This window comes from Lithobates pipiens, unplaced genomic scaffold (genome assembly GCF_037356315.1).
Source record: "Lithobates pipiens isolate NorthernLeopardFrog02 unplaced genomic scaffold, aLitPip1_a1.2 Scaffold_13, whole genome shotgun sequence".
NCBI lineage: Eukaryota > Metazoa > Chordata > Amphibia > Anura > Ranidae > Lithobates > Lithobates pipiens.
Genome location: NW_027507718.1, coordinates 360,663,422 through 360,689,959, shown reverse-complemented (window position 1 = coordinate 360,689,959; position 26,538 = coordinate 360,663,422). Strand labels below are relative to the sequence as shown.

General features: G+C 39.6%; 1 protein-coding gene across 2 annotated transcripts in view; it reads left to right on the top strand.

Moving 5' to 3' along the window:
* SPOCK3 (SPARC (osteonectin), cwcv and kazal like domains proteoglycan 3) overlaps window positions 1-26,538 on the top strand; it is a 526,887-nt gene that overhangs the window by 457,362 nt on the left and 42,987 nt on the right. For both annotated transcript variants that reach the window (XM_077477168.1, XM_077477167.1), the window contains exon 7: window positions 25,041-25,160. In XM_077477168.1, the coding sequence (XP_077333294.1) occupies window positions 25,041-25,160 (120 nt within the window). The remainder of the gene's footprint in view (window positions 1-25,040; window positions 25,161-26,538) is intronic.

Genomic DNA, 26,538 nt, shown 5'->3' with positions numbered 1-26,538 from the left:
GATTTTATTAATGCTAAACGGAATTAACAATTCTTTACACAGCCTTTCTGCTTTTGTAATTCAGAGTCTTGTCTTTCATTAATCACACCTCATTAGCGACTAAGACATCTTAGAAAGTGACTACCTCTCCTTTTACCTGTCAAATGCACTGCTGCATTTACAAAATAAAAAGTCTCTAAACACAAATATGTTTAGTCGTGTAAAATAATGTTATACCCTCTGAGATGTAATATAGAGCAATGTCTGTCTGATATTTAAACTTGCATCACATATTTTACTGTTATTCCGACAGCTGCACAGTATGTATTAAAGTGACAATGAGCCTGATAGATGGCAGAGAAAATCTAGTTTGTTTATTTGTTGATTGATTGATGGAACCATGGAAAATGTATACAATGAGTTACAAGCTATATCCACACATTTGAAAATGTCACTTTTTAACATTCAGGCTTGGTTCACATCTGTGTGTCCGTGTTTATGCACACACATCACAGGTAGGGCTCCCTACCCACAAAACACAGGGAAAGAATTCCACTATGCTTTTTCGAAATGTGTCACATGGAGTCGAATGGTGCTGTGGAACCGTAGGGTGTGGCACAATTGTGGGTGGCAATGTATGGGGGTTCCATTAGGAATGTGTATCTGCTACAGTGCAGCACTTGTAGAGATGTAAGCCTAGCCTTAGGGGCCAATACAAATTTGAATAGGCTTATGCCGCGTACACTATCCGGTGGACCAGAGTCCGCCAGACAATTTGACCATGTGTGGGCTTTGAAAGAAGACTTGACTCAAAATTGTCCGCTGGACTCGGCTTTCCGGCAGACAATCCACTCATCTGTGTTCTAGTCCGCCAGACTTTCCAAATGAACGGACTTGCCCACACACGGAGTATAGTCCATTCATTTTAAACATGACTTCAGGTACGACAGGACTAGCAAAGGAAGTCATTGGCAAGATTGACACCTTGCTAGCCCTGTCGCCTGGTAGGGATTTAAAGGGGAACCCCTACACTGAAAAAACGGCATGGGGATCCCCCAAAGTCCATACCAGACCCTTATCTGAGCACGCAGCCTGGCCGGTCAGGAAAGGGGGTGGGGGACGAGCGAGCGCCCCCTCCGTGCCCTCAACATGGGAGGGTGGGTGCTTTTTTACTAGTGTTGACCTGGTCTTCTTGTTCGTCACCGCCGCCACCATCTTTTTCTTCTGCTTCCTTCTTCTCTTCTTCCGATGTTGACACAATGCTCTCCGGTTGTAATGCTGGGGACACGTTGTGCGCGACTTATATAGGCATAAGGGGCGGGGTCACATGGTGACCCGTCCCTTATGGTGTCACAGTCCTGGGGATGCTTGGACTGTGACACCATAAGGGGCGTGGTCAATATGTGACATCACCTGGTGACCCCGCCCATTATGCCTATATAAGTCGCCGCACAACGTGTCCCCGGAATTACAGCCAGAGAGAGCGTTGTGTCAACATCGGAAGAAGAGGGGGAGAAGAGGCCAGAAAGTGTGGAGAAGTCGGAAGAAGACCCCCGAAGTCGGAAGAAGACCCCCGGAGAGTGACGAAGACAAAGGAGAATGCCGGGCTCCTCCGCTAGCAAAAGAGTGGCAAAAGAGCAGAAGATAGCAAAGGAGCCCGGCGAGAAGGCCCCTGAAGTCGGAAGAAGACCCCGGGAGCTGCCTAATAAACTACTTTAAAAACTTGTGTTGTGTTTTTTTTATTTACGATGTACCCCATACTCATTCATTTAGGGTGGGGGGCCCTTATCTGGGGGCCCCCTTATTAAAGAGGATTCCCAGATTCCGAAAAGGCCCCCCGCCTGCAGACCCAGACAACCAATGGTCAGGGTTGTCGGGAAGAGACCCTTGTCCTCATCAACATGGGGACAAGGTGCTTTGGAGTGGGGGAGGCCGCAGGACCCCCCCCTTACCCAAAGCACCCACCCCCCATGTTGAGGGCACGTGGCCTCGTACGGTTCAGGAGGGGGGCCACTCACTTGTCCCCACCCCCTTTTCTGACCGGCCGGGCTGCGTGCTTGGATAAAGGTCTGGTATGGAATTTGGGAGGACCCCCACACCATTTTTTCAGCGTAGGGGTTCCCCTTTAAATCCATATCAGGTGACGGGGCTAGCAAGGTGTCAATCTCGCTGATGGAGGCGGCAACATTGACTTCCTTTGCTAGTCCCATCGTACCTGAAGTCACATTAAAAATGAACAGACTTTACTCCATGTGTGGGCAAGTCCGTTCATTTGGAAAGAAGGAAGAAGAAAAGTCCGGCGGACAATCCGCTGGACTTTTGACCTCCGTCAAAATTCCAGCGGATTGTCCACCGGACCTAGCCCGCCGGAAAAGTCAGTTCGTGTGTGGGCAACTACGCTTGTTCGGAAAGTCCGGCAGACCTCCGCTGGAAAGTCCGGCGGATTGTCCGCCAGACTAAGTCCGCCGGATAGTCTGATTGTGTGTACACGGCATTAGAGTTCTCATAAACATAGAAGAGCATTTGTCCACGAAGAGTGTCATAGACAATTTTTGTCTGAGGGAGAGGGGCAATAGTGATTGACAAAGTAATGACGTAGTTATGTGCAGTTCTCTCGATAAATAATACATATATGTATTCACAAAATGATCTTTGTGGTCATCATGCATGCTAATGACCTATAATTTAGAGGTCCCATCTATCTGGTGAGCAGATTTGTTTGATCACATGTGTGAAGATGGAGGTTGTTTATTTCACACACTTGGGAATAGAAAGAGTTCTTTTGAGGAATTTTATGAATTTTATGTGTCTTCACAGAGGACTATTTATGGACAATTGTGCACTACAGGCATACCCCACTTTTAAGTACACAATGGGGTTTATTTACTAAAGCTGGAAAGCGCAAAATCAGGCTCACTTCTGCATAGAAACCAATGAGCTTCTAACCTTGGCTTGTTCAATTAAGCTTTGGTAATAAAACCTGGAAGCTCATTGGTTTCTATGCAAAAGTGAGCCTGATTTTGCATTTTCCAGCTTAATAATAACCCCATTGTGTACTTAAAAGTGGAGTATGCCTGTATATGTTGAATAATTTTTTTGGGGGTCTTTAGTCACATTTTATTTTCATGGTTTGTGAGTAGTGGGGTTATCATTTTGTGAATACTTATATGTATTATTTGAGAGTGCTACACATTTTTCTATTTAAAATACTTTTTCTTTGAGAGTGAAACACAGAGTTGTGCTAGCTGCTGCATTTTTTATTTAAATAAAAAGGCTGCACAGGGACATTTTTTTAAAATCTTAATAGATAGCAGTGATGCCCAGGGCTCATCAAGAGAGCGAAGATTTAACATATCACCTGCCTAAAAGGTAAGCGTAAACCTTCATCTACATGCTGGGTCTTTTTCATTTTTTTTTAACATATGCAGGATACTTTACTGTTTATAGCAGAATCTTAAACATCTGCAGATATACCAAAAAAAATCTAATCTCAGTAAAACAGTCCCATATATATGGCTTTATCTGTCTGTCTGTCTCAGGAAATCTATTTTAATAGACTGGAGCCCTCGTCCTTCCCCCACGCTGCCTTCTGGGACCTGTTTGTGTCCCAGAAGATGACGGGGCCATTCAGAAAGTGCCGCGTGACTCGTGCATTCGCAGTAGGAAACCGCATGTGAAGCCTGAAGGCTCCACTGCTGGTTTCCCTTGCACTCTAGCTGATGGACGAATCGGCTTTGGGGGGCTGACATCATGGGCTCCCTGGACAGGTAATTGTCCTTATTAAAATCCAGCAGCTACAGTATTTGTAGCTGCTGACTTTAAAAAAAAACTTTTTTGAGGTTGGAACTCAGTTTTAAGGAAATATAGTGTGATAAAAAATAATAAAGTTTGTCCGTGCTGCACCTTAGTAGTATGTCAGTCTGTACAAAGTCACTTACTTGAGCTAGACCTTTGCTGTTAGCTCTTTTTTTCTTCAGCTAGTAGGCTAAATGAAAAAATTTACAGGTTCCTCTACCCACACAAACTCAATTGACTTCTGTGGAGCTGGGATAGCCATGCAGGGATGACATTTTTACCAGCGTATGGCCAGCTTTACATTGTATGGATCTGTGGGGCAGATTTACTAAAATGGGTGCACTCAGAATCTGGTGCAGCTGTGCATGGTAGCCAAATCAGATTATAACTTAAGCTTGTTTAATTAAAGTGGTTGTAAACCCCATTCATGAACTGCGACCTGGGCACATATATCTGTAGTGTTTACTTATCTATCTTCAAAGCTCTAAGTCATATGTCTTTCTGCTGCTTTGTTCCTCTGTTATCAGCAGGATAACTTCTGACAAGTTCTATGACACAGGAGATAAAAGCAGCTTGAAATTTATGTTGGAGAGGGAACTTACAGATAGATAATCAGAGAGCTTTTCTATTCAGACTGCAGCTCTGAAAGTTTCTTCATTCCTCTGCATATGTGGAGTGGGGGTGTGTGCCTTCCCTCCAATCAGCTCTCACACAGTGTATGCCCAGACTCCACACCCACTGCTGAAACAGGAAGAAAGATTTCTAACATGATGTGCACATTCTAAAGAATGTAGAAACCTGAAGACAGCATTTATGCATGTAAAACTTATGTAGGGAGATTTGTTTCATCTCTATGTATCATCTGAGGCTATTTACTTTGCTGGTTATATGTGAGGGTTTATGTCCACTTTAAGCTTTGGCAATAAAACCTGGAAGTTGATTGGTTTCTATGCAGAGCTGCACCAGATTTTGCACGCTCCAGTTTTAGTAAATAACCCCCACTGTTTCTTGTTATACCCTGAGAAAATCAATATAGAATTGCCCATTAGTTTCACCATTTTTTTTAAATGATTACATTACAGCTTTATAAGAAAAATACATCAGAAAAAAACTCTTGGAAAACAGTTCAATATTACCTGCTGGCAAGTTGAAATAGGGAAAACTTCAAAAAAGAAACTGAAATATATTTATAAAAAAAATATCAGACTAACAAGAAGTGTGTGCCATAAGAGATATAACTAAAATTTTACATTGATGTGATCAACATAACATTTCATTTGCTTTGTTTTAAAAGAAAAATAGCTTGTAAGTGAAAACACATTCACTGTTGTAAGCAAAACAACATTTCTGAACTTTACTGTGACTATTTATTTCAGTAGAAAATGTACATAAAATATTTTTCATGCCAACCGTTGAATATCACTATTTTTAAATGTTTGCCTAAGGCTCTGTTGACACCTAGGCATTTTGTTTTCAGACAGAAAATCACACAATTTTTGCTACAATTTTGTACAGTTCAAAATGTCACCAATGTAAAAGGCAGAAAATACCTGTAATCTGCCAATAAATAAGTCCCTGTACTTTTATGAGCTTCAGGCGTTTTGCTTCGGATGACAAAACGCTCAGATGTGAACAGGGGCTATTGAAATTAATGGGATTTCTCTTTTTTGGCGTTTTTAGAGCTGAGGCTTATAGCAGAAAGACGCCCAAAAACACCTAGGTGTGAACAGAGCCCAAAGTAAAGACAAGCTTTTGACTTTAGACAGCATGAAGAAAGGTTAGACCCTAATTTCAGTCCTATTGCTGTTTGTGTCCCTGCTCAGGATATTTACTCCTCTGTTAGTTCAGGTCTACAACAGTCCCTGTTATCATACAGAAAACGAGGAGATATCGAAAATTTTATAGTTGCCACCAGTGTAAGAGCTAAGGGTAAATAATCCAAAGGTGACCCCTGTTTCAGTGATAATTGTCTAAGATGGGAATTTAGCTCAGTTTAAATATTTCCTTATATCCTGTTTTGACTCCAGGATAGGAAATGAACAGAAATCTCCCCAGATAGACATATATTATTTAACACATTTAGTTATAGATTTTTTTTTTGGAACATACCAAAAAGCATTCTTCAGATCTGGCATGCTGCTACCAGTTATTTACCCGTGTACCTCAATTGAGGTACCTGAGCAATTTCTTGTGTGTATCTTTAGAATCGTGTTCTGCTTTTGTCATTCTGGGTAAGATCAGGGATGTTACAAGAAAAATGGTAGTACCCATAGAGTATTGCAGCAAACAGAGACCTCAGGACAAAAAAAAACACTTTCTACATAAACTAATACAAAAGATAATATCTAATAATGATGTACAGATAATAAAATGTCCAAATATTTCATAAAGCATATCTAAACCCAGAAATATAAAAACATGAAATATATTAACATATTGCAGCGTACTAATCCATAAATGTAGTGGCTGCATTCATTTATTTTTTAGGATTTTTTTTGTCTTTATTTATACCTGGTGATACATACATAGGTAAATAAATAAAAGCTGACCATTGTAATCACTTCTGTCAGTGTTAAATGGTTTGTCTCAACCCTCTAACTGCCACTGTTTATGGACAGCTTAGTCTTTTAAAGAAATTTGAAAAATAATTTACTGGCTGGAGCAGCAATTTTAAAAAGCTAAAATCTGTGATATGAGACTTAATATTATATTTATTATGGTTCATTATTTTCAAAAATGGCATCAGACACTCTTTGGCTCCCTTCTGAAATATATACATTATATATATATATATATATATATATATATATATATATATATATATATATATATATATATATATATATATATATATATATATATTTATTTATTTATATAAGACCAATTGAGTGGGAGTATCAGAAAATATATATTTTCTCTCATATTTCACCAACTCTTTGTAAATAGAACTCTCCATTGTGCCAGAAAAAAATATGCCTATGCCTAGTTACCTTTCTTGTTTCTCCTATTTTCTCAATATAGTTTTTATCTTCACCAACTGCCTGTGTCTGGGTAGGGGCTCACTGATACAGTCAAAAGGATTTTTAAATGCAGTATGGATGCATATGCAAGAAAAAATTATGTATTTTAATGAGCCTAGGTTACACCATTACTGTGCTTTTTGTGCATGCTAACAAAAGCAGTGCACATACATTGCTAATGTGCCACAAATGCATTATAAATACATGTAAATGCGCATGCAGAACTGCACACTGGAAGCAAGGATTGCGGTATAAACCACCTCTAAAATTTACAAGCTCCCTATCTTCTCATCCTTTCTCCTGTGTGTTTCATGTACTATTCTTTTGCAGGGTAATATTTAGCTAAACTAATTTCTGCCTTTATTTACTTTCCCATTTATACATTTGATTAGTAGTGATTCTAATAAAAAGAAAAAGGAGTAAGCTAATTACAGCAGAATTGAACATTAATTTTAAAAAGAAACAAGTGTATAGATGGCAAAGTACATTAGAGACAGGAATGAGTTTAGCTGAATGCTCCCCTGTGTCCCCCTAGGGAACATGTGAGTTTTACACTGGCAGTTGGTAAAGATAAAAACTGGGATTCAGAAATAAAAAAAAAACAGTAAGGTAAAAAGAGAAATAAGATATATAGAGAGACAAAAACAAAGTTTTAAAGCCCCTGTCTCCATTAGACATGTCCCATTTAATAATATTAAACAAGAGTATTTCACATCTGATGGTTATAATAGAGGAATATTTAAATAATTTCAAAAGCATTCTGGGTATTGTGGGGGCAACATCAGCCCCAAATTTTTGGGGAAATGGGCAAAAAACTGGACTTCCCCAAGAAACAGGAATTTAAATTGGCTGCAAGAACTATGTCCCTCTCATTAAAGATGTAGAAGGGAAGAGAGTAGGTTTGTGAAAAAAAGGGAACTTTTAGGGAGGAAGGTTTTAACTTCACATTAATAGTTTTGAATGATTGAACAATTAAACAATGGACAGATTCTCCCACCTGCAGCTCCTCCAGAGTTATGAGCCTCTCGGTTGCTTCTCTGATTAATGCTCTCTTTGCCCAGCCTGCCAGGTTAGATGCATGTAATAAAAATAATGTTGCGCTAAGTGTGACAAAAGAAAACAAAAAGTGAGTCAAATTTAGATGAGTGTCTCGATTGTTGATACACCAACTGAAATCTTCCACCATGTGATAAACCCCCACCAATAAAGGATGTGCTCTTACCACCTATTACAGAGGGTCAAAAAGAGGCTTAATATTTCAAATGCTCTATCACCATCTGTAGGTCAACATACGGAAGACGGGGAAGATCATTCCAGGCAGCCAATGAGAAAATCACAGGTCCTCTTGCTCCAAGTGGATGCACCAAATGGCATACCCCAGCAAGAGATAAAATGCCACAATAGTGTAAAATCTCAATAACAGGGCTTTTAATTAAAAGTAATGCACTTACATGCCAGTAGATAAAAAACAGCGTGTGTATATGAGCACAGAAGCTTCCGTGTGCTCTCTGGGCATGATGATAAGGACTACAAGGGCTTCTTCCGGGGCGTGGACATCTACCCCGTCATCACTGTTAAATAGTCATCAATAGTCATAAAGTTCCTCTGAGCCTCATTTTCATTTTCCAATCAGTGCGGCTCACAGTACAAAACCTAGCCTCATTCTGAATGGAGCCATCACTGCAGTATCCAAGCCTCATTCTCATTTCCCACTACGTACGGCTCATAATGTGAAATCAAGCCTCGTTCTAAACAAAGCCATCATTGCAGTATCTAATGGAACCCCGCCCCCCTCAGATCATGTGTCTCCATTCACAGAGCACTCCCAATAGTGAGGTCTGAGTTCCCGGATGTCAGAGACCATGGCCCCAATCTAACAATATGGCCCTCACTGTGTGGTAACACGGCATCAGGGGCTTCAAACGCACAGATGGAAATGAGACTGAACCTAAATCTAAACAGTGTACATCCCCTACCGTACAAAATTGTACTCAACATGTTAGCACTTTAACAAATAAAACCACCATATATATATTCAATAAAAATATAAAAACAAATACATAAACATCAAGAGTTATCTAAAAAACAAAAAATATCCAATTTCACGTTTAAACCATGTGACATAACTTTTGAGGAGATAAATCCATTTGGTCTCAATCTTAGACAATTCCCTAACTGTAAGATTGTCCCTCCCATGTGGTATGAAGCTGTCTATACCCATGAACAGGGTTCCTGCAGGATCTCTCCTGTGGGCCAAATCATAGTGTCTAGAGACACTATGGTTTTTGTATCCTTGCGAATATACGCTATATGTTCGTTGAGCCTCACGTTCAGTGCCCGGGTGGTATGGCCCACATACTGTAACCCACTGAAGAAAGTAAAAAAGAAACAAAGTTCTGCAAGTGATGACCGATTTCACTAAATATTTCTTAGAGGTAGCTCTAGAGGCAAATTCTATAATGTTTTTCTTTTTACAATTGTTAAGGCCACAAACTTGAACAACATCGACATTTGAAAAATCCAGTGAGCTTATGGAAGAGAGGAGGTCAAGAGGGGGGTCTATAATGTTATGTGACAACCTCATTTTTAAATATGGAACCCCTCTCTATACATACAGGCCAGATCAAGAACTCTGTCGTTTTGTAATAGGAATTCGGTATCTTTCTTTCAGACAAAAATAACACATTTTATAATTTGCATATTAAAACTCCAAATGTAGCGTAATCTCTGAGACAGGATTTAAAGTTCTATGTAGATGATACAAGCTACCATCTGCCCACCATAAATTTTACCTGCAATGTTCCTGTTCTGGTGGTCATGCCACCACACTATATTTATCTGCAACTGTCACATTTGTTTTATTTTATTTAATGTTATTGTACTCGAGAAAATTTGTCACTTTATAATGAAAGTAGTTTTGTGGTTTGAAAGTAAGGTTTTGATTTAAAAACATTAATTGGATTTCACTCGGATGGGTGCAGCCAACATTTTTGATTTTATTTTTTGTTTGCAGTTGTGGGAACACATTTTATTTGGTTGCAGCCATCAGACACAAGTTAGAAGTGAAGGGACACATTAGGTTAAGGAGTGCGGGATAACACACACCTGTTTTATTACTTATAAGAATTTGCTGTGAGCCTTTGTAACTATACTGGAGCATGATTTAACTGATACAGCTAAGGAAAGTCTTCTTCAGCAACAAAAAGCTGCAAGGGTGATCTATAGCTGACTGTTTTAAAGCTGAAGTTTAGCTAAACAAATCTTTATAAGTTTGGTGAAATAACTTATTTGTAATGAAAGATATTCCATGTCATGCAGGCAGCTAAATGCTGGAGAAAGCTTCCCGCAGGGATAGTCCTTTACCCCATCCTCTTACTGCTGAACTTCTGGTGCTGCAGGGATTAATAGTTTGAGGTTTTCTGCAAAGCTGCTGTGAAAAAGTTCCTGATGAGGACCAACCCCCTCCTCCCTTCTCCTCCAATGAGAAATGGCTTTCATTGCTTTCACTGCCTGGAACATGATCTGTGAATCCGGAAGAGAATCCTGTGACTCATCAGACTCTTCTCCATTCAAACCAAGAGAGAGAGAGAGAGAGGAGGGACTGGGTTGTCGTCTGGACTCTTTCACAGCAGCTGGCCCAAAATTCATAGTTTCATAGTTAGTTAGGTTGAATAAAGACACCAGTCCATCAAGTTCAACCTGAGTGTCTACAATTGTCCCTATCCCTGTACATTGCACACTCACATATGTCCCTACCCTTAAGGAGCCCACAATCCAAGGTCCCCATTCATATACTATGGCCAATTTTTTTATTTTTTTTTGACTGAAGCCAATTAACCTACCTGCATGTCTTTGGATTGTGGGAGGAAACCGGAGTACCCAGAGGAAACCCATGCAGGCACAGGGAGAACATGCAAACTCCAGGCAGGTAGTGTCGTGGTTGGGATTCGAACCAGCGACCCTTCTTACTGCTAGGTGAGAGGGCTAACCACTACACCACTGTGCTGCCCATTATTATTAACTTCAACAGTGCCAAAGTTCAGAGAAAAGAAGAAAACAGGACATCCATGCAGTGAAGATTTCTCAAGGCTTCAGTGTCCTGCATGATGTAGGACAGCTTTCATTACAAGTAATTTAGTTTATTAAAGTTGTAGAAAGTGTTTTTCTTGGTTAAGCATCAGCTTGAAGCAATAGTTAGCTTTAGTGGTACATGGTGGTGGCAGGCTGGATTGATTCTTATCTCAGTGTTGCTATAATTTACGAAAAACTCAATATATTTACTCTTTATTTATATGTGTAGCAATGTAATGAAGAAAGGGAAAGTAGGCATTCTAAAATGTTAGGTGCACTTTAATTTGGGGTTTTAGTATCATGATATAGGTTTAGAAAAAAAATGGTTTCTAATTCCTTTTAACTTGCCAGTTAAAGCCTATGAAAATATAAACAATATGTGTATGTACTGTAATCTGCTACCAATGTTAAAAGAGAAGTACAGCCAAAAGAAGTACAGTTTGTTCTGCACTCCTATGACCCATTTTCAGCACTCAGTGGGCTGATGTTTGCTGATGTCACAGAGCCATCCAGGCTCGGACAAGTAATACTCAATATTCCCATCACACATGTTCCTGGATACACTCTCAAGGATTTGGGTGCTGTAGCAACGGCCAGCTGGAAACTGGTTTGGAAAGGAGATATTTGCCAGCACACCATGGATCAGCAAGGTAGCGTCCACAACTGTTTTTTATTGCATGATTACATCACAGAGAAGTGCAACGTTTCTGAGTCACGCAGGATCCCTTCGCCAGGCATGTGAGGATCACCTCACATGCCTGATGAAGGGGTCCTGCGTGACTCCAAAACATTGCACTTCTCTGTGATGTGATCATGCAATAAAAAACAGTTGTGGATGCTACCTTGCTGATCCATGGTGTGCTGGCAAATATCTCCTTTCCAAACCAGTTTCCAGCTGGCCATTGCTACAGCACCCAGATCCTTGAGAGTGTATCCAGAAACATGTGTGTGACTTCTCTGTGATGCATTTCTCTGTGATGTGATCATAAAATATAAAGAAAACGTTTTGGACGCTACCTTGTTGATCTATGGTGTGCTGGCAAGTATCTCCATTCAGGCTCAAGCAAGATCGCGACAATGGAATCAGGATTTGCCCACATGCCTGGACTAGCACTAGACACTAGCTCTCTGCTCAGGGAGCTCTGAGAATCGAGAGATCAGCCATGTTAGATCACTCCGCCCTCAGTCATATGCCATGTACACACGGCCGGACTTTCTGGCAGAAAAGGTCAGATGGAATCATTTCATTGGATATTCTGATCATGTGTGGGCTTCAGCGGACTTTTTCTTTCAAAAATTCTGGCGAACCTAGAAATAGAACATGTTTTAAATCAATTCCTTTCGGGAAAACCGTTTGTCTGTGCTGTTCCAACAGACCAAAAACTACACAAGAGCAGCTATTGGCTAGTGGCTATTTAACTTCCTTTTCCTAGTCCTGTCGTATGTGTTCTATGTCACCGTGTTCTAAATGATCAGACTTTGGTGTGATCATGTGTAGGCAAGTCAGTTTCAGCGGAACTCTGTTGGAAAAACCGTCAGAGTTTATTCTGATGGAAAACCAGTCATGTGTACATGGTATTAGAGACACCGGGGGACAGATGCTGCATCCACCTAGGTAAGTATGCTTATGAAAAAAATAAATAAATCCCATACTTCTTTTTTAAGCCAAAAAAATCAAACACACGATGCAAATATTTTGGAAAAAACTACAAATGCCAAATTCTTAGAATTACATACTTTGAGATGAAGAAGACATTTCTAGTATTTTATGTGGATAAAGCCGATGTTTTGAAGTGGTTAACACTACCAAGCATTTAGTGCACTGCTAATGGGAATTCACAGGTATTGTACACTTTCAAAGGTTTTTATTATTTTAACTAGGTATTAGTGCAGTGTTGTTTCCTGTGCTGTTTGCCTTAGCTTGTAATGATGGGCTCACATGTTGTAGCTACAGTTGGCAGTGTCATGGCTGATTGATTACCCTATGCCCATATACTGCTTCAGCTACCCTGTACCAATCAGCCAAGAGGACAGCACTACTTCCTTTCTGGGTCACACAGCATCCAGTTCATGCCTCTCCATCTCCTCTGTGTTGCATCACAAATATGGGAGTGCTAATATAAGAAAAACACATCTATCTGCATGCCAAGTATCCTGTGTAGCTCTTGCCTGCCTAACACTAGACTGAGACTGAGAGACCCAGCGATTCTGTGGAATACAGTTTATTTCCAGGAAATGTCAGTCCTCACAATACAGACAGAGGTAATAAATTAACCTGTTCAGTGCCATACCAAACATCTCATATTTTTACAGAAACAGAAATTGTTGACAGAGAAATATGAAGATGTACTCTACTATAGGCTGTGTGTACAGGTCTACAAATGACACAATTAAACTACATGATCAATGCACATATTGTTTAGGTGAAAAACACAAGGTGCAGGTAGGAATGTTTGCCTGTAATAATAATGCATTGGTCTAATTGGTTACTTATTGTAGAATTGGCACCCCAAACCAGTTGTGGTGTTATCAGTAATGAAGCAACTAAAAACAATATTCTTTCTGATTTTATCTAATGCTAAGCAAAATTAGAAAACCTATATACAACCCTTTGAAAGAGGTCTCAAAGGCTGAATTAAAGGTCTCCTAATCCTAGGTGGTGACCCACTGTTGATTTATATTCTAAACAAAAAATATACTAAGATGGTAAAGTACTGTCTTGGCAGAAAATGTGGTTTTATCTACTAATTACAAAATATAATGTTTTCCTAGTTTAAATTTGACTTGTTTCATAGCTAGAAAAAATTGTTTGAATACTAGAAATACCTTTAGTTATTATAAAATAGTTCTTGGCAGAGGAATTCATCTAAGTATGCATTTTTTGATTACTTACATAGCCTTCTATAACCTTTGGTTCTTGTCTTTTTACATTAAATATTAATTTGTCAGCCTCACAAGTAAAATGTAAAATTACAGCTTTTATAGATTACTGTCAGTGAACTAGGCATTAAAAGTTAAACCCTATATATATATATATATATATATATATATATATATTGTGGTAGTGAGGTACCCCACCAGTGTGTGGACAGAGGATTCTCAACCAGACAGGTTGAGGGGCTCCAGTTTATTTGCTTATTTGGGAGGAAACTGACTTTTCAGTTTACCTCATGTCAGAAACCATGAAACAGACAGAGACAGAAGTACAATCAAATCACACTTGTTTATTAATAAAAAATAAAAAGGTAAATAGGAAAAAGCGTAGTCAAGCATAGCCAGAGTCCAGTAGCCAGATCGGGTAGTCAGCCAGTCCAAAGTTCCTTAACCAGATCGGGTAATCAGTCAGGCCTGAAGTCAGGGATCCAAGGAGAGCAACTGCAAGCAAGATAAGAAGCCAGGAGGGATGTCAGCAAGCCAGTTAAACAAACAGCAGGAGATGGTTCCTTGTGATGTGACCAATGGGAAGGCAAAGGAAAGAGTGAGCTGGAAGGCTTTAAATAGGCAGGTCAGACGAGCATCATCTGGAACAGCTGGTAACTGTGGAAAGAGAAGAGAGCTGACAATTAGCTGACTGCTTAGCGGCCAGCCCAGAGGAGGAAGGGCTAAGCCAGCCCTGACACCTCATTGTTTACTAAAATCCGTTTTGGGATCTGGAGCCTGGGGATTTTGTAGCCATCCGGGTGGGATGAAATCCCCAGTCCTGGGTCCAGGTTTTGAGATTCACCAGCATACTGATTGGTCAGGTGTGTGCTTGGCTATTTGTAGAAACTTGACCATGATTCTGTTCTCCACCACCCCGAGGAGTCCAGGCAAGCAAGGGAGAAGTGGACATGTCTGCACAGGTCTGTCTGTCAGAGCAGACAGAGGGTCCAAGCCTGTGGGCTGGAAAAGGACTCATCTCACTGGTAAGATATACTCATAAGCTAAAATGCAGGCATACAGACGATGAAATCCGGGTCTCTGCACTAGTAGTGAGTCATTTCAGGAACTGCTGCTAGCTGTGTGTGGCAGCCAGGCAAACTGCATTGTGCAGGATTTCAATTGACGGACTATGTGGCATTGTGTGCAGATGTGAGATTTTTTTTTTACTGCTGGGAACTGTGTAAGAAGCTGCTGTGCATGTGACTGCAAGGATGAGGCAGTCAAAACACAAGAAGTTCATGTTAAATCAAGTTAAAGAGGAAGTCAGCTCAGCGTGGCCTGAGAAGATGTCTCCACCTTGGAGGGCCAGTCAAAAGGGGCCAGTGATTTGTGAGACAGTGAATAAATGGTTCAAGCGGAATCGCAAAGAGTGGGGATGTACGGGCAACTCTTCTGTTATTGGACATTTTCTTTCTTTAATAAAAGTGGGCCTACAAGCCCTTAAAACTGAATATCTGGCATGGACTCAGCTCACTGGTAAGCTCTACCCTTAAGCTAAAACAACCCCTGATGTTAATATATATATATATATATATATATATATATATATATATATATATATATGTTAAAATGTCAAAGAGATAAGTAGATATTATATAATTTACTTGTGAAACTTCAACTGAAGTTAATCCATGAGTTAAATATTTGTATTTGTTTATATGAGTTTACATGAATTGGTTCTTTAAAGTGGAAGTAAACTCATTGATTTAAACAGTTAAAAAAAAAAGGCATGCCAGGAATGCTAACTACACATTGGCTGTGATCTCAGCCAAACTATCAAACCATCCAATGGCTGGTGTCGGAACGAATCACATGTGCAGCACCATAGCAGTTGAAGATTAAACAGAGGCAAAGATGGCAGCTTCCTTGGCTGAAAACGAAAAGGGAGTTTACTTCCACTTTAACCCAGCCTAAAAACCCATCTGCTGGTACCTTATCTTTCCTGCAAAACATATATGCTGTCAGTTGCATATTTTTTTCTCATATAAGCTAGAATTCTATTAAATTTAATTGTGCTACACTGAGAGGGGTCGTAAATGAGACTGTCATCCTTCCTTTCTGTTTCTTTATGTTGTTAGTTCTCTGTTGCATTAATTACCCAAATTTTATCTTATGTTAAACACGTTTAATTAAAAAATAATCACATACTTTACATATGGATATACAAAGATGTTTCTAAAAAGTAAACCAGTATTTAACTAGACTAATGCTCATTTGTTTCTTGCAGATTTTTATGAAGTTTTGGTAGTTTTAGGAAATTGTTGCTGTCTATGGGTCATCACATGTTACAGTGAATAGGACACTTCACATCTGAAAGCATATTATGTCTTACAGTTTGATACAGTTTAATACAGCAGCTTATTTTCTTTTGATAACATATATCCTGGGCTCAAAAAAGTGTGTTTAGTGCAGTTTCATTTGATTTAATACATAGCATATGGAGTATTTAGCAAAGTCCTGGAGCTGTGCACCACTTACAAAGGGTATAATCAACTTTATTCAAAACAAATACAGCATCCAACAACTAAAAGAAATATGCAGTGCAATGCAGAAAATGTGTAAAAATAATATCAATCTTGGTATCCTTAAAGTTCATTGAGACAATAAATAAACTGAATACAAATGCAGAATAAGAAGGAGGCTTTCATAGTGCAGCATTAAAAACTTTTGTTAAAACCAATCAAATAAACCAAATATAAGCACCATCTGAAAGACGTACAAAGCTGCCTCTGCTTCTCCAGGTAGCACCATGTGACTTCAGCAAGCTCAATTAATGTCTATTTCAGTGGCGGCTGGTGCTCAAAGTTTTTGGGGGAGCGCAAACTGAAAATTTCTGAAAAAAAACATAAATTGCAGTCTCTCTGTGCCATCAAAAGCAGCTACTGTGCCCATCAAACGCAGCCACTGTGCCATCAAATGCAGCCACTGTGCCCATCAATTGCCACCACTGTACCATCAAACACAGCCACTGTGCCAATAAATTGTCGCCACTGTGCCCATCAAACGCAGCCACTGTGCCATCAAACACAGCCACTGTGCCCATCAGGTGCCACCACTGTACCATCAAACACAGCCACTGTGCCAGACGCAGCCACTGTGTCCATCTAATGCAGCCTCACTGTGCCTAATCTAATGCAGCCTCATAAGCAACTATATGTGCACAGGCATGTTTTTTCAAAACTTACATTTTTTATATTTATATGTTGAAATAAATAAATAAAAAACATGCACAAGTAAACTCATACAGCAAAGCAACCCTTACTCCTCATATTTAGCACTGCCTGTGTGTGACAGTCACTGTGTATCAAAAACCCCTTGATTACTTCTGTTTGCCCTTAAACTAAACATGGAACAAAACTAGTACAATGTGTGTAGCCAGATTGAGCTATAATCATTCCCTTTCTCCAGAGCTCTTTATTTACAGTGATCTTTCAATTGGTTTTTCTCCCTGCTCTCTCCTTCACCCACACCATCTCTTTTCATATACAGTGAATCTGATCATTCTCTGGTCCTATCTGCATATACTGTCCTCTGTATGATGTGTCAGTCCTCTCCTCACCGTCCAACACACTTTAATAGACAGCTTCTCTATCCCCCAGACTAGCGTACACTTGGCTTCCTGGTCTGAGTCACATGGTGTGCACATCAATCCCAGCATGCTCCGCTCTGCTCCTCTCCTCTCCTGCCTCATCCTCACTTAAACAAAGCAGTATACTACGAGCGGAAGCCAATCAGCGACTTGGATTGCGCCACAAGGCGGGTTAATGGCCTGCAAATGAAGCGCACATCTGCAATCTTGGGGTTGCATTGACATGGCGCTTCAAATAGTGCACTGTGTCCAGCACTCAGAAACAGTGCACTTAGTTAAAGGACATATTTTTTTATTAAAGTGGCCATTTCGAAATTATGTTTTTTGTGGTCACAGGAGGGGGGGCGGTGCACCGGCACCCCTTATGGACGAGCCGCCACTGGTCTATTGTGGTATTGAGTGCCATAGATCCACTAAGGCAAGGCTGCAAATGAAGGGCTGCTGTGTGGGAGCTGTTGTGGATTTGGCTTCAGTGTATGTAAGGCACAGAGAAATCCATCACAGGGATAATACAGGGATAACAACCAATGTGCTATTTGCCTCTGTTTGGGCGGTAATATTTAAGTAAACATAATACCTACCTTCGAGTGTCTGAATTGCTTTATTCCTGCTCTCTGCAAATCCAGGGTTTAAATGTCATGGTGCATGTTTCACCCCAGTTAGTGGATGACTCTGGTGTAATTCTGCATAGAAACTAGTCAACATCCAGGTTTTTTTGTCAAGGCTTAATTGAACAAGTTGAAATTAAAAGCTGATTGGCTACCATGCACAGCTGCAGCAGATTTTACACAGTCCAGTTTTAATAAATCAACCCCTATATGTATGACAACATGGTTCTATTTAATTTATTCAATTTCATATATATGTATGAACTGGTTATTTACACCATGGGGGGATTTACACCTAAAGGGGCATATTTACTAAAACGGGTGCATACAGAATTTGGTGTAGCTGTTGGTGTAGCTGTGCATAGTAACCAATCAGCTTCTAGGTTTTATTGCCAAAGCTTAATTGAACAAGCTGAAGTTAGAAGCTGATTGGTTACCATGCACAGCAGCACCAGATTCTGTTTGCACCAGTTTTAGTAAATACGCCCCTTTAGGTATGATACGTGGTTTTATTTATTTATTCAATGTATATATTGTCTCATTCAGGAGTGATTATATACAGGTGCATCTATAAAAATTTGAATATCATCAAAAAGTAAATTTATTTCAGTAATTCAATTTAAAAAAGTGAACCTTATATATTATATAGATTCATTACACACAGATTGATATATCTCAACCATTTATTTCTTTTAATTTTGACTGTGACTTACAGCTAGTGAAAACCCCAAATTTTGGAAAAAAAATGGAAAATTTGAATATTTCAGAAGGTTAATAAAAAGGGATTTTGAATACAGAAGTGTTGGCTTACTGAAAAGTATGTCCCTGTACAGTATAGTATGCACTCAATACTTGGTCGGGGCTCCTTTTGCATGAATTACTGCATCAATGGGGCGTGACATGAATGCAATCAGCCTGTGGCACTGCTGAGGTGTTATGGAAGCCCAGGTTGCTTTGATAGTGGCCTTTAGATTGGCTGCATTGTCTGCAGATTGTCTGCATTGTTGGGTCTGGTTTCTCTCATCTTAGGCCACGTACACACGCGGGGACTGTTCGCCCAACTTTGTCCGTCAAACAGTTTCAGCAAACAGTCCGCTCAAAATTAGCATGGACGGACATGGCCACACACGACGAACGAACAGTTTGCTGAAACCGTGCGCGATGACGTGAACGGCACGTACGACGGGACGAAAAATACGACGTCCTATACACTGCATTATAACTTTCGGCGTGTAAATCCTTTCTGAGCATGCGCGGAACTTAGTTTGACGAACAAGCCTACACACGAGGGGACTGTTCGCTGAAACTTTGTTTCAGCGGACAGTTTTTCGGAATTTCCGAAAAACCTTGTTCAGCGGACTGTTCGCTGAAACTGTCCGCTGAAAGCCCACACACGAGCGGACTGTTTGCCGAAACACTGTTCAGCGGACAAAGTTGGGCGAACAGTCCCCGCGTGTGTACGCGGCCTAACTCTTTACAATACACCACAGGTTCTCTATGGGTTTTAGGTCAGGAGAGTTTGCTGGCCAATCAAGCACAGTTAAATCAGGTATTGGTACTTTTAGCATTGTGGGCAGATGCCAAGTCCTAATAGAAAATGAAATCAGCATCTCCATAAAGCTGGTCATTAGAGGGAAGCATGACGTGCTCTAGAATTTCCTGGTAGAGGGTTGCGCTGAGTTTGGACTGGATAAAACACAATGGACCAACCGATGACATGGCTCCCCAATCATCACTGACTGTGGAAACTTAATACTAAACCTCATGCAACTTGGATTATGTGCCTCTCTACTCTTTCTCCTATCTTTATAATATATGATTTTCAATTTTTAACCACTTCGGACCCAGGCCAATTCTGACATTTCTCTCCTACATGTAAAATTCCTAATTTTTTTGCTAGAAAATTACATAGAACCCCCAAACATTATATATGTTTTTTTAGCAAAGACCCTAGAGAATACAATGGCGGTCATTGCATTTTATCTCGCACGGTATTTGCGCAGCAATTTTTCGAACGCGTTTTTTCAGGAAAAAAACTGTAAAAAACTTTAAAAAAAAAACAGTAATGTTAGCCCAATTTTTTTGCATAATGAGAAAGAGGAGGATACGCTGAGTAAACAGATACCCAACATGTCACGCTTCAAAATTGCACGCGCTCGTGGAATGGCGCCAAACTTTGGTATTAAAAAATCCCCATAGGTGACGCTTTAATTTTTTTTACTGGTTACATATTTTGGGTTACAGAGGAGGTCTAGGGCTAGAATTATTGCTCTTGCTCTAACGTTCGCGCCGATACCTCACATGTGTGGTTTAAACACCGTTTTCATATGTGGGCGGGACTTACGTATGCGTTCGCTTCTGTGTGCGAGCTCACGGGGTCAGGGGCGCTTTAAAAATTTTTTTTTTTTTATTGTTAATTTTATTTTTAGTTTTTTAGTTTTACACTTAAAAAAAAAAATGTATGACTTTTATTCCTATTACAAGGAATGTAAACATCCCTTGTAATAGGAATATGGCACGATCGGACCTATTTACAGGGAAATATGGGGTCAATAAGACCCCATATCTCACCTCTAGGCTGGGAAGAATAAAAAAAAACAAAAAACGATCATGGCTTCTTAGCCAGATCGGCGCCGTTAATTTGAATACCGAGGCCGGGCATGACGTCATAACATCGCGCCTGGCCTCCGAACGATCATAGAGACTCCGGGGACAATCTAGTCCACCGGAAATCTCTATGATTACTTGCTGGGGCCGTCGGATCCTGTGACCGACTCACCGATGGAAACTGTGAGTCGGTAGAAGCACCGGAGGGCGGCGGGAGGGGGTGGGCATCCCCTCCCGCCGCCCGTAAGAACAATCAAGAGGCGGAACAGCCGCTATGATCATTCTTATGGTGTAGGGAATCGCCGGCTGAAAACAGCAATATCTGAATGATGTCTGTGGCCTGAGGCATCATTTAGAAATAACCACCGAAACCCCATGACGTCAATAGACGTAGTGTGGGAACCAAGTGGTTAAATTACGTTACTGAAATAACTTTTTGATGATATTCAATTTTTTTGAGATGCACCTGTAATTATATATATTTTGCATTAAACTGCACAATTGTTTTCGTTGGTAAGTGCTATATTTGTTTTGTATTTTTTGGAAATTACTATATATTGGTACCTTGCTAGTTGCCCAGTTACAGACCACTAGCGCAGACTCCTTGTTCTGCACATGCACACATACAGACACTCCAACCAGCATCCTCCCTCTGAGTGGGGACCCTGGGGGGAGTGTGTGTGTTTGTGAAAGTGCTGAATAATAAAGTTGATTGCGGGCCTTGTTCAAGGCTGAAACGTGTATGCATCAGCTGTCTGTGTCTTTTATGGAGAACCAATAAATTTTGAAGATTTTAAAGAGCAAGCAAGGAGTTGCGGGCCATCTTTATTCATGATTGCTACTGCAGCTGTGCGACTGCCTTTCTGCACACAGGTATCTCTAAGCAATCTTCTGATCATATTGGGTAGTAGCACCTTACTTCTGCTCTCATTTATGGCCATTGTGTTCTCCACCTGGCCTGACCACTATGTTTATTTTAATATTTCCAGTATGTCCCCCTTATGTTGAGTCATTGTCATCATTCATCACAGTCTCAAAAAGTACATGTGTTAATTGACTTAGGTTGCAGTTTGGAATGTGTTTTTCAGGGAAATGTGTGTCCTATCTATGTGCCATTGGAGAGATCACATGTTACAGGGGAACAGGTCAACTGACCATACATATTTCTGCTTGACTGTGCAGCACTGTAAAATATTTAAGCAATATTCACTGAAATAGTCCTGAACATTCACAGAAAGACTTTTGCGCGGGAGCTTGTGTTAACCCTTTTCCATTTACCTTTTAAGATGGGTGGCCTACAGATCCTTACATAACTGAAAATTTAAGACTACTACTCCCCATTAGTTCCCCAGTTACATCCCATTACCTTCTCAAAAAATGTACCCCTTATTAGCCTCAGTAATGTGCCCACCTTTTTTCTGTGCATTGTTCATCCCTCATTCTGTTGTATACGCTATACCAATCTCTATTTGGTTGAATGCATTCATGGTCCCTTCTCTCCTTCCACTATGTGTCTCCTGCCTTATGTTAAGAAAGGTGCACATTTTGCTACCACTTTTTGTAGTATTATTATGTACTATAGCAGTGATGGCGAACCTTGGCACCCCAGATGTTTTGGAACTACATTTCCCATGATGCTCATGCACTCTGCAGTATAGTTGAGCATCATGGGAAATGTAGTTCCAAAACATCTGGGGTGCCAAGGTTCGCCATCACTGTACTGTAGTATGAAGGCAATAAAATAAATACAGTTCTGAATTTATACTGATCCCTATCCTGAAAGCTTAGATTTACCAAATATAATTTTAGGTGATAGAATCCTAACCCACAAAGATGAGCTTTTTTCTGTTTAAAGTATAATAAATATTTTAGATCTACAAAGACTGTTTTTTTTATCCAGTTGACTTCTTTTAAAATGCATTTGACAGTCCTTGTACTATAATTCATTTTATTTGTTCTGTATATCACAAAACTGTGTGTAAGAATTTGACAGTGTGTCAAGCAAAGTTGAATAACGGAATTCATGTGCACCAACTAGAGAAACAAAACAGTTTTTAAATGGGTGAACAACTGGAAGCCTAAGGGTTGAAATTCTGTTGTTCTGACAGTACTATGAAAATGTAGCATACAATCTTATACAACAAGTAAGACTTTGCTTTGTAGTATTAGTGTTCTTTTGTATTATTACATTGATTGTATTTTAAAAGCTTCCTTGGAAACTATGAAAATAAAAGCATTTTATTAATTACTTGACAATGTTGGCACCTTTTTCCTCCTCTGTTTCGCTCTCTCTTGCCTCTCGGTCTTTCCCCTTTTCTCTGTCTCTCATCACAACTTGATGCCTGTGAATGGACAGTGAAATGAGAAACAGCACAGTAATGCGCTCACCTGTTGTTCATTTTGCTATTGTTTTCTACCAGCACGCTTCTTTTCAGTACATGAACTGACTGCTACCTTTTACTGCTTCTTTCTCTCACATTGCAGCTCACTGTACAGGGGTTGCAAGGGGTAGTTGGTAATATTCAAGTATATGTTCCTTGCATTTAAAAATAGCTGTCTTTTATATCTGAGCTGAAGTTTAATCTTATCCTATGATTTGCATTCCCCAGTTCCCCCATTACCAAGCTAAATATTTTTTTCTTATAAAACATTTCCCTTTTCATTCCATTCCTCATTTATATCCCAATGATGCCATCAGTGGGTCTCTGTGCTTATATACATAATGAAAGCTGGTTGTAGGGACTGGTAGGGCACAGTACTTAGCTACCTGAAAACATCACCAATTCTTGCCTCAACACTTCTCTCAAAAGCCATATGGCCTGGGGCAAGCAGTTGGTTGACTTTTTTTGGGGGGGGATTATGCAAAGTATAAAAAAAATGTCTCCGTTATTGAAAGAGCTTAAATCCAATGAATGAGGCAGGCTATAGAAAGTAAGGTCACGGAGGAAAAAGCTAGATGATGCTGGATATCCTAAAGACAGGAAATGAGGTGGACTCTTTCTAACTTTTTGCAGCGTCTAATTCATGTTATGAGAAGCTCACAGTGAAGTAAAGCTATGTAGAAAAGTAAGAACATCTCCCTGTATTTCATCCATTTATTTTTTTAATGTGACAAATTTGTTTTTGTTTTTTCATGCTCCGTTCCTATCGTTTTTCTTTTTTAACTCATGTTGCTTATTTAAAACTGTTTAAAACAGATCTTGTCATTTTGGCTATTCATGAAATTACTCTGAGCAGTATTCTACTTATTTTTGCCACAGCCTCTTTTCCCCAAAGTAATCATTTTGGCATAGTGTGTAATGTTTAGCAGTGAGAGCTAAGGAAAAGAACTTTCATCAAAGTAAGATCTTTTTTTTTTTTTTTTTTTACAAATTTTCCTGCATATTTCAGATTTTTTTTGTTTGTAAGTCTGTCACCTTTTCGCTGTATTTAACACTTTGGGGCTTTGAGATCTATGGATGGCACCTTATAAAGTTAGGAAACAAACATAAATAGATTTTGCAATAAAATAAGGTTATGTATTGTAAAATGAAAAAATATAATTCCTATTAAGATATGTGGATATTAATAACCTACATTATTGCACAAGCCTCATAAAAATCAGTTATAGGAAAGAACCAATTCATTCACTTTTTTGGTGAGTTTTCCAATGTACAGTAGTTGTTCAAAAGGAAGAAAGGACACACAAGGTTTCAAAGTAACTGAAGTACTTTACTTGTTCTCTTCCTTTCAAGCTTATCTGTATATGCCTGGTATGAGGTATGAATTATAATTTGTTTCATTTTTTTTCAGTTTTGAAGATGTTAGTATTTATCTTTTTTGGTTTTAAAAAATGTGTTTGCTATATACAGTAAGAATTATACACATATTTGAAATTAAAATGATGCCTTTATGGAAAGTAAAAAAAATTTAATATTTAAAATAACTTTTTTAATATTCTAATGACCTTTATGCTTGATAGTACTTACAAGGTGCCTGCTCCACAGTGGTATGTGTGATACACTGGCACATGCATTTGTTAAAAGGGAGTATACTAATTGTATTTGTATGTATGACTATTCATGGAAATCTTGTTGTGACAAATGTTAACATTACCACAAAGCACAGTGATACAGGTTATGTGTGCTACAGTGTCATTTATTGTAAATGGCCCCCAACACACCTCCAAAATGTATGTGCTCTGTAATGGTCTGCAGTGCAGCAAATGCATGGTGTCTTGTGTGTAGAGCTGTGCTGAGAAAAAACCCAGGCAGCACCAATTTTTTATGTATTCCCCCCCATTAATATGAATTGAGTTTAACACAGTACACTGCAACTGGTGGCAACTCACAAAACACATACGGTATGCTGAGTTGTGATATAATGGTGCCCTGACTATTTTGAACTTGGAAATTATTGTTTAAGTCAAATATGTTATGTAAGTGAAAAATAATTTTTTTTTTCTTTCAGTTTGCACTGATCAGGAGTTCAGGGAAATAGCTAACCGATTAAGAGAGTGGTTTAAAGCACTTCATGAAAGTGGATTCCAGAAAAAGAAGATTAAATCAACTTCAAGACCAGAAAGAAGCAGTAAGATCATATTATTGTCCTAGAGCATGTGATATTTATTGCAGATTTGTAGAAAGATATGAAAGACCAGTTCAGTTATGTATGCAGTAACAATTAATCACAAGTGTTTTATAGAAAAAGAGAAAAGGCTAGTCAGCTCTCCTGCAGTGCACAGTACTATCAATCTAAGTTGCTTGGTTGCAGGAGAACACAGGGTGACTTTATTAACTGATCCTTTATTGTACTGTCATAGTCACAGCTGAGTCTTTGGCTAAACTATATTGCCTATCTGGGCAACATCTACAGCCCTTGATCCCACCATTGTCAATTTTTTTTTCTTTTTTCCTGACTCCACTTCCTCAGTCTGGGCCAGAAATTACCAGTTTTGTTGCTGCCTCTCTTCATGACATCGTGCTGTTACTAGAGTAGTCAAAACCTGTGAGAACACTAATGGACTTCCAATGGGAAGTGTTCACATCCTAGGGCAGCAATGTGGACACCCAAAATAGGACACTCCTACTCTGCATTCCAGAAGAAAAAAGCCAAACAATTATTATACATGACCATGTATTCAGGTAAGTATTTTGCCCTTTTAATTTACTCTTTTACATATGTGAAAGGGGGAAAACCTAAAGGTGGTTGGGATAAACTTAAAAGGGAGGAGGTTGCCTGGAGATCATCTTTAACTGTACTGATGTATACCCATCACAAGAGAATTATGTGGTCTGCCAATCTTTAATGTTTTCTTTTAGGAAAGGTAGTTCCCCGGCTGTAATGCTGCTCAAAGATTGACCACAATACCCTTTAAGTGACCTGGAACGAGTATAGAGATAAGGGTGCCTAATAGGGAATGGTCCTGCGGTTCGAGTTGAACATCGGGTGTTCGCCCGCTCGCCGAAATCCGAACATTATGGGGCGTTTGCAGTAAATTTGCGTGCCGCATAACGCCCCAAAGTGCCCTGCTAGATTGCAGTGCATTGATGTTTGATGATTGGCCAAAGCATGCACCTGACCTGAGCTTAGTGATGTCGTCATGGAGGAGTGGAAGAGGACCCCAGTGGCAACCTGTGAAGCTCTGGTGAACTCTATGCCCAAGAGGATTAAGGCAGTGCTGGAAAATAATGGTGGCCACACAAAATATTGACATGTTGGGTCCAATTTGGACATTTTCACTTAGGTGTGTACTCACTTTTCTTGCCAGTGGTTTAGACATTAATGGCTGTGTGTTGAGTTATTTTGCTGGGCCTGCAAATTTACACTGTTATACAAGCTGTACACTCACTACTTTACATTGTAGCAAAGTGTAATTTCTTCATTGTTGTCATATGAAAAGGTATAATAAAATATATATATATATGTAGTGTAGACTATATATATAGTGCAGGCAGTGTATTAATAT